The following is an 18,010-nucleotide window of genomic DNA, read 5'->3' as shown; positions in this document are numbered from 1 at the left end:
TTTAGCTCCAACTGAAATGGAAAAGTCTGCTGGCAACTGGCCAACAAGGGCCACAACAAGGCCAACTGGCCAGGCCCAAGGTGGCCACACCACAGCATTATGCAGCACTTACAACTCTCCACATTACTGTTTGGCTAAAGGGCTGAGGCAAATTCATCTATTGAACTGGATGGCACAACTTGGGTATTGGGCTCATGTTACATACAAGCTATGCTCAGTGGGCACTCTGAACCCAAAGCCATCCATGCAAACCATTCAGATAAAATGTGTAAGAGTTCCTAATTTTGATTCTGCCCCATCACCAGTGAACATGAAATAATGTCAATAGTATTGTGTTACCAAACATACCTGTTTATCATTCTATAGTGTTTTTGTGGTTCTTGCATTGACAATTAAACATTTGTATAACATGAAATTTCCAAAGTCAGACAACAGTTCTACACAAACTTTATACTCCTATCATATTTATGCTGGAATGTACCATCAACTGTCAACTACATCCTATCCCATTTCATTTTCACACTTAGTTGGTAGGGGGATGAGTCATACTGCCCACAAGGTGCTTCAGACAGCATATAAAGCAATCATTTGCAATCGCTAGCAGCCCATTTTATGATGCACATGTGCAAGAAACCATTTTTCACGGCCACTCAATTTGAAAACGTGAAAGGATGTCGCATCTAAGATGCGCCCTCTTGCGGAAGGTATCAGTATGAAAGCGTTCATGCTAACATTTTCACAACACGCTAATGAAAGACAACTGCGATATAATGGTTGTCGCGCAGGTGCTTTTGTTGCACCCACCAGGACGAACAATGGGTCCCTTCCCTGAAAAATATTCATTAAAAACACATCAAAACATAGCCAACGGATTCAACATCCTCAGCCAGCCACTCACGTGCGAGAACCTTTGCGGCGCATACGTTACATTGGCGTCAAATATGAGTTGTCATGGATTCTCCGGTGCCAGAGTCATCTCTTATTGTGCTAACAAACTACTGAAATATGATGCACATTGTACGTTCAGTGCCGCTATTTTGACTCAAATATTGATTTCTTCACATCCAACCATAATACTTGAGAACGTGTTTACAACTGCATTTAAGATGCGATGTGCTATAAAACAATAACGGTAACCAATAACGGAAACATTTTGCCTACATAAACGGCGCAGCAGTTTCGAAAGCTGGCCGTTTTCGCTTTCGGTTCTGCTATAGCAGCTCATTTTCGCCGCCCGCATGTGGGAATATCGGCCATCAGGGACGTAGGAACCGGCGTTGGTACGTGAAAGCGTGAGGGCATGTTACATCATTGCTTGATTGGGGTTTTTTGTCATACGCTGTGAAAATTCAAGCGCACTGTGTTTCTGCTCATCCTCATAGGTGCAGTGAGGTATTACAGGTTCGAAGCAGAGGGTTTAAGAAATATGGCTACGGCCTTCTGTCCGACGGGGCCAGCTGTTTTTTCTGGGCACTTTCCCGAGCGGTAAAAGCATGTGTGAACTGATGCTTTAAATACGAACAAACCTGTTTGGACTCATACATTAAATGCATAGAAGCAATATTTGGCATGGAAATACCATTGCACTGAAACTGTCAACCCTTGCATTGATGCATGCCATGTGTTGTGGGATGGGTGCTGGTGTCCTCCATGACTTTTGAAGCAATGGCTCAGAATGTTTTGTTGTATCCCCTGATACTTTGAGTATTGTGCCCCACATAATTTGAAAGCTCCCTAAAATGCAGTGGTTCAAGTTGTGTCAGGTTAATTACCTGATTGTATGACATGGAATCATTAGCTATTGTGCAACACACAATAGAGTGGTCTTATCACATTGTAACATCCAATAAAAAATATATTTTTAAAATGCATTTGATTATAACACTGGGAGGTATGGATATTTTTGAAAGTTAAGTGAGCAAAGAGCTTGTCATTGTAGCCAAAGCCCATCCCTCAAGTTAGCTTAACTACTCATCAGTCATTTTGTGTCATCTTTTTGCCATGTAAGACTGCAAAATGTTTCACATTCATGGGATACTGCAATGCAGTGCTAGTGAGCCAAGTTAGCCCCTTTTAGGCAGTTTGCTAGCTGACATTTTCATGTCAGCTGGCTAAGTAATGTAGATGTGCTGGGATTTGAACTCTATAAACATTGGACAGGACATTTGAAAATATGGTCAGTCTGTCAATATTTTTATTGCAGAACTGAACAGCCTTTGTAGTCCTGCAAAAGTGTTAGCAAAGACCTTGCAGGACTGCAAAAGGCTGCAAATGACCTGCTTTGGTGCAGGTTAGTGATGCTGAGCTTACTTGACCCCCTTTAGGCACTTTCTTGCTGAAATTTTGATGTCATTTGCATTATTCAGGCTGCTTCTTTTCAAAGTGGGTTCCTGGCCTTGCAGCATGTAATGATGACCGCTAAAAATAACTGAATCTAAAAACAAAAATGTTAACATGGAGCTGGTTGATGCTGATTCCTGGCAAGGTAGAAGTTTAAAAAAATCAGAGTGTGAAGAGGCACAAGTCAAAGGCTGGAAAGTGAAGCAGAACAAGAAAGGGGAGTTTTATATGATCCTAGATGCTGTTATTGCAGCATTACCCTGTACTGTCAGCAGAAATGTTATGTTACTACATGCCATTTTCCTTTGGTATTCTTCAGATTCCATCATGGCTGATACCAAAGAGAGCAATGTTCCTGCTCCTGGTGAAGCAGAGGGTGATGGACCACCCAAAACTGCAAAACAGCTGGAGAAGGAGGCAAAAAAACAGGCTAAATTGGATAAACTGAAACAGAAGCAAAATATGTTGTCTGAGAAAGCCTCCAAGGCAAAGGAGAAGAAGGACAAAGGAGAAAAGACTGAGGTATGAAAATATGAACAGTGCCTTTCTTTCACGGCACTGGCTTATGAATGATGTAATGTGTAACAGGATATCACAAAACCTGATCATGCAATGCCATTTTCCAACATGACAGGTTACTAAACAATGGTGATAGCACACATAAGTCCCAGAATACTTGGCTATCAGGAGATCAGTGAATCATGCATGTTGTGCCTGTTCAGTACTAGTAATGACTGCAAATGCACCAGTGACCAGCGCCGCCGCGTCCGCAGCGCAAGAAGCCGGAGCGGCCGGAGGGTGTGACGTCATACGACGCGCCGACGCCGGCTGGCGAGCGCAAGGATACGTCGCGCCCGCTGCCGGACGCCTACAGCCCACAGTATGTGGAGGCGGCCTGGTACAGCTGGTGGGAGAAGCAGGGCTTCTTCTCGCCCGACTACGGGGTGAGTGGACGGCTGGGCTGGGCGTCTGTCAGGAGGGACGTGAAGTGAATGTGAATGGGTGAGTGCTTGAAGTGATAATGTCATACCTGGATGGTATGGGGGAACTGCAGCAGCATGTGATTGTGACATGTCAGTACCTGGCTTTGGCGCATGATGATTCTGCAACTCTGCAAGACCCTTTCTAAATCACACATCAGGCCATCACAACAGTCTGATCCCATTTGGCAGAATGTGGAGCACTTAGTTTGCATCACTTGCTCTCTGTTTATCACCATGTTAACCATGCCGCACCCTGCCAGTCGGTATATGGCCCCTGCTCGTGCCGCTTGCATGTAATCCTGTGATGGATGATGGGCGCCATATGACCAGAGAAGTCGGCGCAGCCGTGAAGCCCAATGCATCAGCATCACCTTGTGACGGATGCGACGGTTTTTCGCAGCGGGATCCGGGCACGGAGAATCCCAAGGGTCAGTTCGTGATGGTGATTCCACCACCGAACGTCACGGCCAATCTCCACCTGGGTCACGCGCTCACCAACTCCGTAGAGGACGCCATCACGCGCTGGTGAGAGAGAGCTATAGAGAGAGAGAGAAAAAGAGAGAGAGGGAGAGAGAGGAGAGAAAAGAGAGAAGATGAGATAGAGAGGGAGAAGATGAGGTAGGAGAAAAGAGAGAAAGAGAGATAAAGGAGATAGAGAGAGAGATAGAGAGAGAGAAAGAGAGTCTGAGAGATATCTAGAAGATCGATCATGGTCGAGAGAGCGGAAGGTAGAGAGCTTGGCATCTTCTGAGAGCGAGACTAGGCTCTCTAGGAATTCAGGATCCTCTAAGGAGAGGGTCCCTTTCTCCTTCTCCTCTAGAGGACTAGGGCGAGAGATGAGAGAGAGAGAGAGAGAGAGAGAGAGAGAGAGAGTAGAGAGATGAGAGAGAGGGGGGCTTAGCTGCTTGGCGCTTGGCTGAGCTGCACCCTGTGGCGGAGACCACAGCGAGACTGGGCTGCAGCTTGTGCTGCGGGACTGCAATGAGACTGAGCTGCAGCATATGACGTGACTGTAGCGAGACTGAGCTGCAACCCTGTGACGCGCATGTGGTCGAAAAAAAAACGTCCTGCAGCCATACATGTGTTCCATACAAATCTGCCTTAACACGGTTCCCCATTCTTTGTGAAATGTCGGCTCTGCTGTCCCGTCTCGAGCTTCTGTTTTATCTCCATTTCTCGGTCCCCTGTCGAGTTTCCCTTTAGGTTTATGTGTTGTTTAGTTCACTGTCCCTGCGACCCCGGTCCTACGGCCAGCCCGGAAACTGCGCCACATGTGTCGTGTCCTGTGCGGGGCCGCGCCGCCCGGTAACGGGGCAGTCGTCTCGCGAGCGCCGCCAGGGAGAGGAAGCGTATGTCCTCTTCCTGGCCCGATGCCCAAACCTCGAAATACAGCATCAGCCAACGGATGCGCGTTGACGAACGATCGAACGATACTGAACACCTTGCAATGATTCCCCAGTCAGTATAAGGCAGCAGCTGGTTTGGTCATAAGGCAGAAGGCTCCTGTTGACTCGGAGTCATCATCAGCATGCTCCAACCATACTCAACTGCTTTAGTAATGTGGGGGAGGCAACAGGAGCCTTTCCCAGCCTGCAACAGGGGCCTTTCCCAGCAAGCGTTTCCCCCGCCGCGAGCCGCCCGGTCACCATTTACCGTCGCCCGCAGGCACCGCATGAAGGGTCGCAGCGCGCTCTGGGTGCCCGGCTGCGACCACGCCGGCATCGCCACCCAGGTGGTGGTGGAGAAGCGGCTGATGCGCGAGCAGAAGCTCACGCGGCACGACCTCGGCCGTGAGAAGTTCGTCGAGAAAGTCTGGGAGTGGAAGAACGAGTGAGTGGCGGGCGGGCGAGCAGCGCAGCGGCGCGCATGATGGATGTTGGTGGCTCTGTATCACTTGTACAGAGTTTGTGTTGAATCATGTTTGCTGCCATATTTTCGTTGTTTATTGGAAAACACTTCATGTCCGACACTGCTCCTGTTTGACAGGCACTGATTATCAGGCAGAAATAACTACTGGTACCATGTTTGGAACAGCGATGCCCCTTATACGCCAACATTCGGACGTTTACTGTAAACGTGGCCTGCTGTATCCCGCGATGCACAACCTAAAAGACGCAGATGTGTGCCTCGTCCGTCCTGGATGTGACGTATGGGTCTGTATGACGCCCCCCCCCCCCCCTCCCATCGCGCTCGCGTCTCCGCAGGAAGGGCGATCTCATCTACGAGCAGCTGCGTCGGCTCGGCTCGTCCTTTGATTGGTCCCGGGCCAGCTTCACCATGGACCCGAAGCTGGCGCGCGCCGTCAAGGAGGCGTTCGTGCGCCTGCACGACGAGGGCGTCATCTACCGCAGCTTGCGACTCGTCAACTGGTCCTGCACGCTCAAGTCGGCCATCTCCGATATCGAGGTACGCGGCCGGCCTGGCTCGTGTCCGCTTGCTGTCCGCGTGCGTGGAGTGTGCTGTGCCCGGAACGGACCTGACACGGACCCTGTGCGCACCGGGCCTGTGCTACGCCCATGCCGCGTTCGTTGTACATCTGCGCCATGTCCACGCTGGGCACGTGCTTGTTGTGGTGCACCTGGACTGTACCTTGCCGTCATGTGCCGTACTTGGTCGTTGTGTACCGTAGTTGGCCGTTATGTGCCATACGTGGTCGGTATGTATCCTGCGCCTTGTGTGAATGGTGTCCGTGCTGTATTCGAGTGATGCCTTGGATACTGTGCCGAGTGCGAGCCGCATTTGGCTGGCACCGCACCACCGCGCCTCACTCGCGCTGGCCTCGTGTCGCCGCCAGGTGGAGAAGCGCGAGCTGCCCGGCCGCACCCTGCTCGCCGTGCCCGGCTACAAGGATAAGGTGGAGTTCGGCGTGCTCGTCTCGTTCGCCTACCGCGTGGACGGCAGCGGCGACGAGCTGGTGGTGGCCACCACTCGCGTGGAGACCATGCTCGGCGACACGGCCGTCGCCGTACACCCGGACGATCCCAGGTCAGGCGCCAGGGGGCGTGCTGGGGCTTCGCGGCAGTGGCGGGGGCGGGACGCTGCTGGACAGCGGGCCTGGTCGGAAGAGCTGAAGTCTTATGATGTTGCGGGTCCCAATGTTCCAAAGCGGTATGTTTGTGTTTGTGTGTTTGTGTTTTGTGGTCTAGGCTGCTCAGAATTATGCGGGACATGCGTGTTACTCAAATGTTCGGGACGGGTCGTAGTCTCAGGTCAGTTCTCAACCGTAGGTGAAGGTGGCATGTGATGTTTGGTATCCTCAGGTGAATATCAGACGGATGTCACGCCTCATGCCAAGTCGTACTGCGAGCCCGTAAGCCCTTGCTGGTGCCGGGCTCGCTTTGGTGCCCTGGCGGGATTGCTCTAAAACCGAAGCGTTTCAGAGCGTTTGTACGCTCGGGGAAAACGCTTTCGGTGTATGTTTGCGCGATGCCACCGATCGCCATTTACAAAACATGCCGATTTTTGACTGCGTGTCACATTTATTTGAAGAACAACATTCAGATGTATGTTAGGTGGTTTATTCGGCCAGCTTGTAATAATCTCCGTAAATCCCGTGTAAAACTCATCCACGCCAATGGGACCAGCTGTCGCTATGCGTTGCTCTCTGCCCGATCTCACAGTATGTGTGCTCTGCGCCTGCAGGTACACGCACCTGCACGGCAAGTTCGTGCTGCACCCGTTCCTGCCGCGCCGGCTGCCGATCGTGTGCGACACGTTCGTCGAGATGGAGTTCGGCACGGGCGCAGTGAAGATCACGCCCGCGCACGACCCCAACGACTACGAGGTCGGCAAGCGGCACAATCTGCCGTTCATCACCATGATGACGGACGAGGGCCGCATCGCCGACGACTGCGGCCAGTTCTCTGTGAGTGACGGGTGGCGCCGCGGCGGCGGCGTCGGCGGCAGCTGACGTGGGCTGGAGTTGTCGGGGCGCGCCGTGTTGGGCTCGGAAAGTGGAGCGATCGGGGTAATGGGCAGCAGCTGTGGTTTGTCGGCGTCGCCAGGTGCGTGACAGCGATGCACCAGGCAGACCGAACGCAGCGATCAGAAGGTTGCGCTGTCGGCCGGCGCAGCGCGCGGCTTATTGTTATGTTCGCCTTTGGCGGTATGCGGAGGCCGTACGCTGGGGCCTGGTTGCTGGGTGTTTTGTGGGTTTCCACATTAACGGGCGTGATATATGTCGACTCTATATGGCCAAGGGAGTTGAACGTTTCGTGAAACGATCGAATTCTTGATGAAAAAAATAAAAATGACCCACCAGTGATATTGTGATCTGCTTGTGGTCCTGGTTGGCTCCGCTACGGTTATCGACAGATAGATGTCACCTGCCTGGCTGGTTGACCCCTCCCCTTCGTGTGAAAAGTGACAGCTGGCGCCGCTGTACCGTGCGTGGGTGGCGCGCGAGACGGACCCCAGCTGTGAGCGGTGCTGCTGACCGCCCGTCCCTACCAGCGGCGCTGCTGACCGTCCCCCTACCAGCGGTGCTGCTGAGCGTCCCCCCTACCAGCGGCGCTGCTGACCGTCCTCCCTACCAGCGGTGCTGCTGGCCGTCCCCCCTACCAGCGGCGCTGCTGGCCGTCCCCCTACCTGCGGTGCTGCTGACCGTCGCCCCCTACCAGCGGCGCTGCTGACCGTCCCTCCTACCAGCGGTGCTGCCGGCCGTCCCTCCTACTAGCGGTGCTGCTGACCGCTCCCCCCCCCCTACCAGCGATATTGCTGACCGTTCGTCCCTGATCGTCCCTGTCCGGCTCGCAGGGGATGCCGCGATTCGAGGCCAGGCGCGCCGTGTTGGCAGCCCTCAAGGAGAAAGGACTGTACAAGGAGACCAAGGACAACCCAATGGTGGTGCCCATCTGCACCCGCTCCAAGGACATCATCGAGCCGCTTATCAAGCCCCAGTGGTCAGTGCCACGGAGGGGGGGGGGGGGGGCGGCCTCCGGCACGGCATCACGCTGATCAGCCATAGGGCGTGGCTGATGCTGGTTGTTGTGTGTGATGATAAGCCGTGATGGTGGTCATTTCCGCTGAGCTTTTGATTTCTCTTTTGCATGGTAGCTGAGTCTTAGATGAGGAAGCATATGGATGAACCCGTCAGCATTCGCTGTACTTCTCCTAATCTCCAATACACCATGTTGAATGGCCCTTGCTGTTGACGCACCCCTGAGCCCAAATCAGGCCACAGTAAGTCGGCCTGTCGCTGAACTATCCCCTCGCCTGCCGCGTCCCTGCTCGTCGCTGTGCCCGCTGGACGTGACGTCATCGGCGGCACCGTCAGGTACGTCAAGTGTGACGAGATGGCGGCGGACGCCATGGAGGTGGTCAAGTCCGGCGAGCTGCGAATCATCCCGGAGACGTACCAGAAGACCTGGTACCACTGGATGTCGGGCATCCGGGACTGGTGCATCTCGCGCCAGCTGTGGTGGGGCCACCGCATCCCGGCCTACTTCGTCACCGTCGGCGACGACAGCGTGCCTCGGGGCGAGGTGAGGCACCGGCACGGCTGATGGAAAGGCGCGGTGCTGTGCGAGCAGGCTGGGGCGGGAGGCAGCGGTGGTGCAAGTTTTGGTGAAGGCATGTAAGTGCAGGAAAAGTGAAGCAAGTTGAGACAGGCTCTATGAAAGCCACCTAACAGCTCAAATGAGAAAGTGTTGCGAGAAGGCCACCTGCCATAACATCAGCGGAACAGGAGCACTACATGCAAGGAATGGGTATGCGATGGCTCTATAACTCCGCGCCGGTGTCAGAAGAGATGCCCGGCTGACGTTGCGTGATCCTCTGAACGGCCTCCCCCGCTGCAGGAGACGGACGGCCGGTACTGGGTGAGCGGCCGGGACGAGGCCGAGGCGCGCCAGAAGGCTGCCGACCGGTTCCAGGTGGCGCCCGAGGTCGTCTCGCTCCGCCAGGACCCGGACGTGCTCGACACCTGGTTCAGCTCGGCCCTGTTCCCGTTCTCCGTGTTCGGGTGGCCGGACCAGGTCAGTCCGCCGCCCGGCCCGGCCCCGGGACTCCCTACGTGTTGCGGCTGGCGAGCTCACGGCTCACCGCCTCACGCTCCGACCCGCCAGGCTTCTCGTTTTGACTCGCGTCCAGCGCTGTGAGTGTAGCCCCGAACACGCGTCACCTGTCTGGCAGACGGATGACTTGAAGCGGTTCTACCCGACCTCCCTGCTGGAGACCGGCCACGACATCATCTTCTTCTGGGTGGCCAGGATGGTCTTCTTCGGCAGAAAGCTGATGGGCCAGCTGCCGTTCAAGTGAGTGATTTCTTCTGCTCGTGTGGACCATGGCGGATGCCGTGGTCGGTCAGTGGTTATGCAACGCAACGTTACAAAAGGGCGGCGCCCGCCAGCAGTCTGTGCGTGGACGCTGCGGACGTTTCAATAGGTCATTTCTGAGGTAGCAGCTTTGTGACCATCGTGCTTCTGGGGCTACCGGTGTATTCTTGATAGCTGTCTCGGGGACCGTTGCCACGGGTTTTGAGCTGGAAGCAGGCATTTACCTAGGCCACGTGCCTCCTACACATAAATAATAAGATATATGTGCATATATATATATATATATATATATATATATATATATATATATATATAGTGCGTGCGTGCGTGCGTGCGTGCGTGCGTGCGTGCGTGCGTGTGTGGGTGGTGTGAGAATAATACATGTAATGCTCCTGTATATAATCTACATTGAGATATATTGCATATATAGATGTCCCTTTGAATAAATGTACACGATTGAAAAAACGCTGGACAAAGTCCCGATTAATACTCAGCTTCCACACTCAACAAAAAGGCTCGCTTTTCCCAAATGCGTCCTCCTGTTCCATGGAAGGCACATTGTGACGCAGTTGAGGGCCCTCCTGATCCAGAATAGGGGCTACCTGATGTATAGAGGGAGCCTCGTAGTTACGAACAGGGGGCTTTTAGTTTTGAACAGGGTCTCCTAAGCTGGCAGAGGGGGCAATTGCCCCTTCTGCCAGATACCCCCTGCTGCGCCGGCCATGCCTGTTCGGTGGAGCGGGCCCATCACAGTTGAGCGTGCCGTGCTGCGCACTGATGCCGAGTGGCCTCGGCGTGTCTGTCCTGACTGACGGTGGTCATGGGTCCTCCGCAGGGAAGTGTACTTCCACGCCATGGTGTGCGACGCGCACGGTCGCAAGATGTCCAAGTCTCTGGGCAACGTGATCGACCCGCTGGACGTCATCCGGGGTATCTCGCTGGAGGTGGGTCACGTCTATGAGCGGGCGGCACGGCCAGCGAGGGCCCGGAGGCGCCTCGGGGCCCGGAGACGCCCCGGGGTCAGGTGACGCCCCGGTGCCTCAGCTGAGCTCAGGCGGCGGCGAGCGGTGGGGTGGAAGCGCCGTGTGGTGGGCGGCGTCAGTTCCAGTGACACCCACTCTCGCCATCTGTCACAGGACCTGCACAAGCTGCTGCACAACAGCAACCTGGACCCTGCCGAGGTCAAGAAGGCCATGCAGGGGCAGAAGGAGGACTATCCGAAGGGCATACCCGAGTGCGGGACGGATGCGCTGCGGTTCGCGCTCTGCGCCTACACGACGCAGGGTCAGTGGCGCCCCCCCCCCCCCCCCTCGCCAGTGGTGCAGTGCCGCGCAGGGAGCGAGGCCGGGGTCTGCGGGGAGGGGATTCGAATCGAACGTGCGCGTTAAAGGGGCAGACAGCAATCCCGTGATCCGCTGGCATGGTCTGACCTGCGGATGTGCATCCTGCCTGGCGGGCTGAGGGCGTATTCTCTCATGCAATGGTCGTTATTACTTACTGTCGTTGATGCCAGGCATAGAGACAATTGAAGCACTTAACAGCACGTATAACAGCTGTGGCCGGTAGCGCGTCACTGTTACTCCGACCGGGTTGGGAATACCAAACACAGCTGCTGGTCAGCTGTCTCGAATGCAGAACCTCGCGTTCAAAAGCGACGCCCGGCATCCCGGAGCCACTGAGCCCGTCCGGACTGGGACGGAGCGTGTGGTGTGGTGAATACTCTCCCCATCCTTCTCTCGCAGAAACCCCATTTGGGGGAAGGGGTGCTCAGCATTCGTCATTCTGCGACTTCTGACTCAGTTTGGTTGTTTCTCTGTGGCGGTGGCCATCTCGGCGCTGGCCTGCGCAGGCGTCGCCGACCTTGCCTGACCGGCGGCCTGTGCCACCAGGCCGCGACATCAACCTGGACGTGCTGCGCGTGCAGGGCTACCGCTTTTTCTGCAACAAGCTGTGGAACGCCACCAAGTTCGCCATGCTGTACCTGGGCGACGCGTTCGAGCCGACGGCGGAGATGCCGGCGGCGGGGGGCGGGGTGAGCACGCTGCCATGCACGCTAAGTCGTCTCATGCGTGTGTGCGCGGTGACTGGTGGAGTGCGGTGAGGTGAGATGAGGTGGGGTGACTGATGGGGTGGGTTGAGGTGAGGTGAGATGACTGGTGGGGAGACTGGCAAGGTGGAATGATGTGACTGGTGGGGTCAGGTGAGATGACGTGACTGGTGGGGCGAGGTGAGGTGCGGTGACTGGTGGGGTGAGGTGAGGCGAGGTGAGTTTTTGCGGGATATACTGTGTGGAAGGCGTGTCGGTGTGGCGCCACTGCGAATTTGTACCAATCTATGGGTGCCTTTGGGTGCTTGGGATGGTAGAAAGTAGTGTCATTCAGTCCAAAACCTACCATCGTTTTCGGGTAGTCATGACTGCCACGATCACGATTGAAGTGTATCATCATCTCGGTGATTCAGCGCGTCCCCGAAGCGTAACTCTTCTACCTCCCGGGCTCTGGAATGCGACCGAAACCTTTGCCCGTACCTCACCGGGCCCGCATGTTGGTATTGGGGATACCCCGGGAGGGTGTCCCCAATGATACACGCTCCTGGTGGGGTGTGTCAGACCGGTGCCCGGGCCCCGAGCCCAGCCCCGCTGTCCGCGCGCCGCCTCGTCTGACGGCGGCGCGCGGCGCTGCAGGCGGCCGACTGGGCGCCGGCCGCGCTGGCCGCTCATCTCGCCGAGCACAGCTACGTGGGCGGCTGGCGGCCGACGGCGGCGGACGCGGCGCTCTGCCGCCGGCTGGCTGCCGCGCCGGCCGCCACGCTGGCCCAGCCGGTGCGACGGTGGCGCCGCCACGTGACGGCGTTGGCCGATGAGTGGGGCTCGTGGCCGCCGGCCCAGGTGAGGCGGGACAGAGCGTAGGCTGTGCCCCGCTGTCCGGTCCCGCCAGCTCGCTAACCTCGGCTGTCAGCGCCTGCCGGACCAGCTCCTCTTGGGTGCCGGCGTGGCGAGGACTGTCCGCTCCCGCACGCTGGTGTTGCACGTTTGCCGGCCGGTGGCGCTGTTGGCGGGCTGGGCTGGCTGCAAACGTCGCCAACACGTGACAGTGTCAGCCGGAACACTCGCTGTTGTGCGAGACATTTGTGCTGCTTTGAGAGGCGTTTGAATCCGACAGGCGCCGCAGTACACTTAGACACGGAATGGTTTGCTGCGTCAGCGAGAGGCAGCGGGAGCTGGAGACTTTGGCAGCATAATGCAGATACACTTAGCAAACCCCGGCAGCCGGGGCAGTTGCTTTTTGTTCACACAGGCGCAATACCGAACTGTCCTCCGGTGTAGCCGAAACCGGTCTTAGAGCACCCAACTAACTCAGTATGAAGATACTTGAGTGCGTTTGTTCCGCTTTTGTCCACTGGCTTGCATGGATGCCGTATCGTCCACTGCATGTTTTACTCTTCACGCTTGTGCCTCACGCTACAAAAGCTCATGCTGAATGAATTAGAAACTGTGTGTGAAATATGAATGGTAGATGACTTTTTGAAAGGTATATTGGTCTCAGGCTGAAGGTCATGCTCTGTGCTTATCACCAGAACTCCATTCTGTCAGTCCTTGGATTTTCCTTGTTCGCTGTTCGCCGTGGTGGCTCTGGTCTCGCTGTTTCTCTCGCCACCGGGAATGCCGTGATATCAGTCAGTGGCCGGGCTACTCTGTGACCTGTATGTCGTCTCTGAGTTGGATGCCACCCCCGTGACCTGACCCTGAGCTGAAACAGCTGGAGACCGGGTCTGGATAGCCCGTGGATACCCCATCGCAGGATCCGCGTGTGACGTGACCTGGCGCCGGCAGGAGTCGGCGGGTGGTCTGGACCCGATGGACCGATGGATCCTGTCCCGGCTGTCGGCCGCCACCGACGCCTGCGACGCCGGCTTCGTCAACTACGACTTCCAGGCCGCCACCACTGCGTGCTACAACTTCTGGCTGTACGACCTCTGCGACGTGTACCTGGTGAGCGGCCGGCCTGCGGGTGCTCGTGCGGTCTGCGAGGGGCCGCGTTGTCCCGCCACGCGCTGTGCTCTTATGATGCCGCACGGGTGTCTGCACCGAGTGTGAAACTGGTGACCGCGGATGCTTGGCTGATGTAGTCCGCGGCTGATGTTACAGTCACGAGGCCCGGTGTACTTGTGAAGAGGCTGCAACTGCAACTCGGTTTCAGTTGCAACTCGGTGCTCATCGGAACTGTAGATTCATTGAGGGACTGGACTCGCAGAGAAATCAGTATCGAGTCAAGCTAGCAGAAAGTTAGAGCACTCTTCGGATTCATGTGCCATTTTTTGTATTGCCAGTTTTCTTATTCTGCTGTCAATGCTGGAAAATTTTATGCTTAGCATGGGCCCTTTGGTGGCGATTATCTGGCGATGGTGCCTCAGTTTGAGTGTTTTAATCATAGCTCCGCGTTTGTAGGCATAGCGAAATATGTGCGAGCGAGACATAATTGCAGTGCTTTGACTGTCTGTGACGGAGAAGATTTCAGCTGGTTCTTGGTAGACATAAACAAACCTAGTTTATAGATCCTTTGAAGCCATGAATTATGTCTGAATATGTAGGTTATCCCACCTGTCCATGGCATTTTAGTGTCACGACTTCTCCAGTTGTCGTTCGCTTTCCGCATTGCTCCGAATTTTACCATTCCGCCTTTCCGATGTGCGGTCCGAACCTGAGTAGGAGTGCCGACTGCTGCTGGTCCGTGACACGGCCGCCTCCTCATTTTGTGTGCTGCTGTCTGGTACCACATCTGAGATACCCGGCACCTGACCTTGATTATGTGATGTAGTCAGCCATCTGAGCCGGCTGGCTGGGTGACAGAACGTGATGTACTGGAACTGATTTCTGCTCTACTCGTCGTCGTGCGTTGTTGCCTGCCCACCCGAGTTCGTCCGTAGCTCATGTTACGTCGCTCGCGGCAGCCCGCGGTCAGCCCGGTCTGTGTGGGCCCGGCCTCGGCCGTGTCGTCTGCTGCGCAAGTCAGCACTCAGCCCGTGTCGTCCATCTCACGGCAGGCGGCCCGTGTCCGTCGCGTCCGGTCGGCAGGAGTCCGTCTCTATCGAGCGATGTCCGGGTGACGCGAGGCCTTCCTGAGTCCGTGTTGCCTGGTCTGCAGGAGTCGATCAAGCCGGTGTTCGCGGACGGCGAGCCGGCCCGGCAGGCGGCCGTGCGCCAGGTGCTCTACACCTGCCTGGAAGTGGCGCTCCGGCTCATCGCGCCCTTCATGCCGTTCATCGCCGAGGAGCTGTTCCAGCGGCTGCCGCGCCGCAGCCCCGACGCCCCGCCTAGCATCTGTGTCACCGCGTACCCGGAGCCGGAGCAGGTCAGCGGTGGGGGCAGACGTCAGGGGCCGGGGTCGCGGGGGCTACGGCCGGCGCCGGGGCCTTCTGCGTACGTCGGCCGCGCGCCGCGCTACTCACCATCCTGACGGACGGCACACGCCGGGCTCCCGTCGCTTCGGTCTTCACCTGCTCAAGCGTGCCCCGACCCGTGCGGTGGGGTCGCGCCGTTGCCGCCGTCGCGTGTCCGCCGTGTGACGCACTAGCCCTGCGATGCCGTGACGCCGGCCGTGTTTGTGCCGCAGCTGGCGCCGTACCGGCACGCGGCGCTGGAGGCGGAGGTGGAGCTGGCGCAGCGGGTGGTGCACACGGTGCGCTCGCTGCGCGCCCAGTACAACCTGCCGAACAAGACGCGCGCGCACCTGGTGCTGCGCTGCTCCGAGCCTGAGACAGCGGCCGTGCTGCGCCGGCTGGCCGCCGCCGTCGCCACGCTCAGCTACTCGAGCCGCGTCGAGGTGAACGCCGAGCCGCCGGCCGGCTGCGCCATCAGCACCGTCTCCGACAAGTGTGAGGCGCACCTGCTGCTCAAGGTAAGCAGCGCGGAGGGAGAAGTACGGGCTTCAGCTCGGGCCACGCGAGCGACGTGGGTCGGCAGGAAAGTGGTGGGCTCGGCTCGGGTGCTGTTCTGTTGGGATCCCGGGCGGGTTCCGAGAGCGTTACTGCACAACTTTATAGCGTGTTTTGTTAGTTCTGACGAAGCCCACTCCGCTCGGTTAGGGGGCGATAAACTGCTTGGGTAGTAGTGAACCGCACACGGGGCGGCGGTGGAACGTCCAGTGTGCTCCCGACTGTGTCTCAGACTCCCCGACCCTCCGCCAGGGTCTGGTGGACCCGGCGAAGGAGCGGGAGCGACTGGGCAAGAAGCAGACACAGTTGGCCGGCGCGCTGGAGAAGCTGACGGCGCAGACGGAGATGGCGGACTACGCCACGAAGGTGCCGGAGGACGTGCGGACGGCCAACGCCGACCGGAGCGTGCAGCTGCGCGCCGAGATCGAGAGCATCGAGCGCGGCCTGCAGCAGCTGCTGCTCATGGAGTGACGTCCCACCTCCCAATACACGCCTGCGAACGTGACCCTGTTTATGAGTCGCCGTCCGGCGCGGACGCGGGAACGTGACGGCGCTCATCGGCTGCTGGCGGGTTGTGCCAGACCTGGGCCGTGGCCTCCGGTCCGTCGTCGTGCACGAGGGGATGGGGCTAGCTTTTTGTCAGCTATCAGATGGAGAGAGCAATCATATACGGACATCCCAGCGCAAGCCTCGTGGCGCCGCCATGGTAACCGCCGGTCTGGTGCGGATGGCTACCGCATTTCCCTGGAAAATAGCCCCCTCGGGGTTAAATTCATCCAGCTAGTCGTCACGCGTACCAACGAGGCTACCAACGTGGTTCCCGACTCCGCAGACTTCAAATGAGCACTCGTTGAACGAGGCGCGGCCAGTCTTCACCTCCCGGCGTCCACACGTCCCGCGGCATTTGTCCGAGCATCGCTCTTCCAGGACGGGCCGCGCTGTCGTGGTGGCTGGCTCCCGTTCACTCGCTGGCGATGTGGCGATGTTTTCAGGAGGCTCGAACGGACACGAGCACGGTAATTACATCGGCGAAGAGTGGTGGCCTGAAAAGCGGGCTCACCATTTTGTGTTATTCCGCGGTCGCTTCCTTCTTACCTTGCAATGGCGTGTAATTGATGCGGCGTATTGTCCAAATCCCTTCTGGCGCGGAGCCGGCACGCCGAGCCCCTCCGCGTGACAGGTAGCAGGGCTTTTATCAGGCGTCACTAGTGAGGCTGACGTCCACGTCATACCCGAGGAAGGCTGAATTTCGTGGCGCTACGCATTTGTGAAATGGCTGGCCGACCCCAGTCGCCGTAGCGCCGTGATCGTGGTCAGAAACTCTGAAACTTGGATAATCAGCCAACGTCCTCACCGAGACAGGTCACTGACAGGCCGTTAGACTCATGAACGCGATAGCCTCTACTGCGGCAGCCTCTTCTCGTCCGCCGCGGGGACCGGGACCGGTGTCCGCTCTGTGGGGCAACTTTCCACGCAGGCGTTAACATTTGTCGGCGTCGTTCCTTGCGTTTTCTTATTTGGCATCCGAGGTTTCTAAATGCCCACACGCTAACTTCGACCCTTGTATATTCACTGAATCCGAATAGTTGGTCGAATTTTGTAATACCCAAGCTTGAATCGAATGCCTAGCTCTGGCCACTTCTGCTCTGATTCGCGCACTGGCAGCCACTCGCACGAGTGTGGTTTGGCCACCATATGAGCAAATAATTTAAATAACGGTCACTCAGTATGATCTCATTGGCTATTAAATACATTATACGTCAGTGATTTCAAGCTGCGAATCGCACGCAAGAGAATCAACGGCTGTACCGGTTTATTGTTCTGCGATGAACCACGGGAACACTCCACGGCGGTCGATGAGAAGTCATGGTAACTGATAGTACGCGCACGGGGGATGGCGAGGGGTGCTCAGTCGGCGGTGAAAGCGTTCAAGCCAGCTGGTGTCATTACCAGACCGCGTTTGACCCGAGCTCGTGCAATTCGAAGGTATGGCCGGTGTACGCGAGCCGATAATGCACGCGTAAATGGATGAAGATGGGTGGCGCCGCAGCAAAATCGGAGACAGATGTCGATGACGTACTGTTTCACCCCAGCTGGCAGTGAGAGGCTGCCGCCGGCAAAGAGCATGGAAACAAGATCCATCGATAATGAAGATCGCAGATCACCTCCAACCGGTGAGCAGATGGAAGCGTTATCCCAGCTTGCGGCTTCGAAGCCCCTATTCCACCCCACGAAGCTGCAACAGCCATCAAGCCCCTCACCTCGCGCGACCAGCCAACGAGCACAGAATGGGAAACCGACCAAGCCGGACGCCACGCGTGCAACGGTACCACCACGTACGTAAACGATCCGCAAACCAAACATGTCAAAGTCGGGGCGGGCCAGCCCGCTGTCCAGGCAGCACGTACATATAACGGCAGTCCCCGTACCCGTCCTCGTCGATCCAGTCCGCGTCACGTCTCCAGGTCGACGAGCGCG

The 18,010-nt window shown here is 56.9% G+C and overlaps 1 protein-coding gene across 6 annotated transcripts; it reads left to right on the top strand.

Moving 5' to 3' along the window:
- Positions 1–1,220: 1,220 nt before the first annotated feature.
- On the top strand, positions 1,221–16,037 carry LOC119101066 (valine--tRNA ligase). 6 transcript variants are annotated; one of them, XM_037224316.1, is made up of 19 exons: positions 1,221–1,280; positions 2,660–2,862; positions 3,114–3,284; positions 3,724–3,848; positions 4,989–5,153; positions 5,528–5,729; positions 6,118–6,308; positions 6,966–7,188; positions 8,079–8,224; positions 8,599–8,806; positions 9,122–9,298; positions 9,456–9,577; positions 10,434–10,542; positions 10,735–10,882; positions 11,488–11,630; positions 13,431–13,589; positions 14,743–14,949; positions 15,211–15,495; positions 15,785–16,037. In XM_037224316.1, the coding sequence occupies exons 2-19, from the start codon at positions 2,668–2,670 to the stop codon at positions 16,001–16,003; spliced, it is 3,195 nt and encodes a 1,064-aa protein (XP_037080211.1). In that variant the 5' UTR covers positions 1,221–1,280; positions 2,660–2,667; the 3' UTR covers positions 16,004–16,037. The 6 variants fall into 6 exon arrangements, with proteins under 6 accessions (XP_037080211.1, XP_037080213.1, XP_037080212.1 ...); XM_037224318.1 differs by lacking the exon at positions 1,221–1,280 and adding an exon at positions 1,281–1,382; XM_037224317.1 differs by lacking the exon at positions 1,221–1,280 and adding an exon at positions 1,292–1,392.
- Positions 16,038–18,010: the final 1,973 nt, after the last annotated feature.

The sequence above is a fragment of the Pollicipes pollicipes genome, unplaced genomic scaffold (assembly GCF_011947565.3).
Source record: "Pollicipes pollicipes isolate AB1234 unplaced genomic scaffold, Ppol_2.1 Scaffold_4881;HRSCAF=5763_pilon_pilon_pilon, whole genome shotgun sequence".
NCBI lineage: Eukaryota > Metazoa > Arthropoda > Thecostraca > Pollicipedomorpha > Pollicipedidae > Pollicipes > Pollicipes pollicipes.
This window is presented reverse-complemented; position numbering and strand designations above follow the sequence as displayed.

Excerpts from the sequence above, each read along its gene's own strand:
- LOC119101066 (XM_037224315.1), top strand. Across the intron at positions 9,299-9,455 it reads TGTTCGGGTGGCCGGACCAG|ACGGATGACTTGAAGCGGTT; the intron begins GTCAGTCCGCCG and ends CCTGTCTGGCAG. Across the intron at positions 11,631-13,430 it reads TGCCGGCGGCGGGGGGCGGG|GAGTCGGCGGGTGGTCTGGA; the intron begins GTGAGCACGCTG and ends TGGCGCCGGCAG.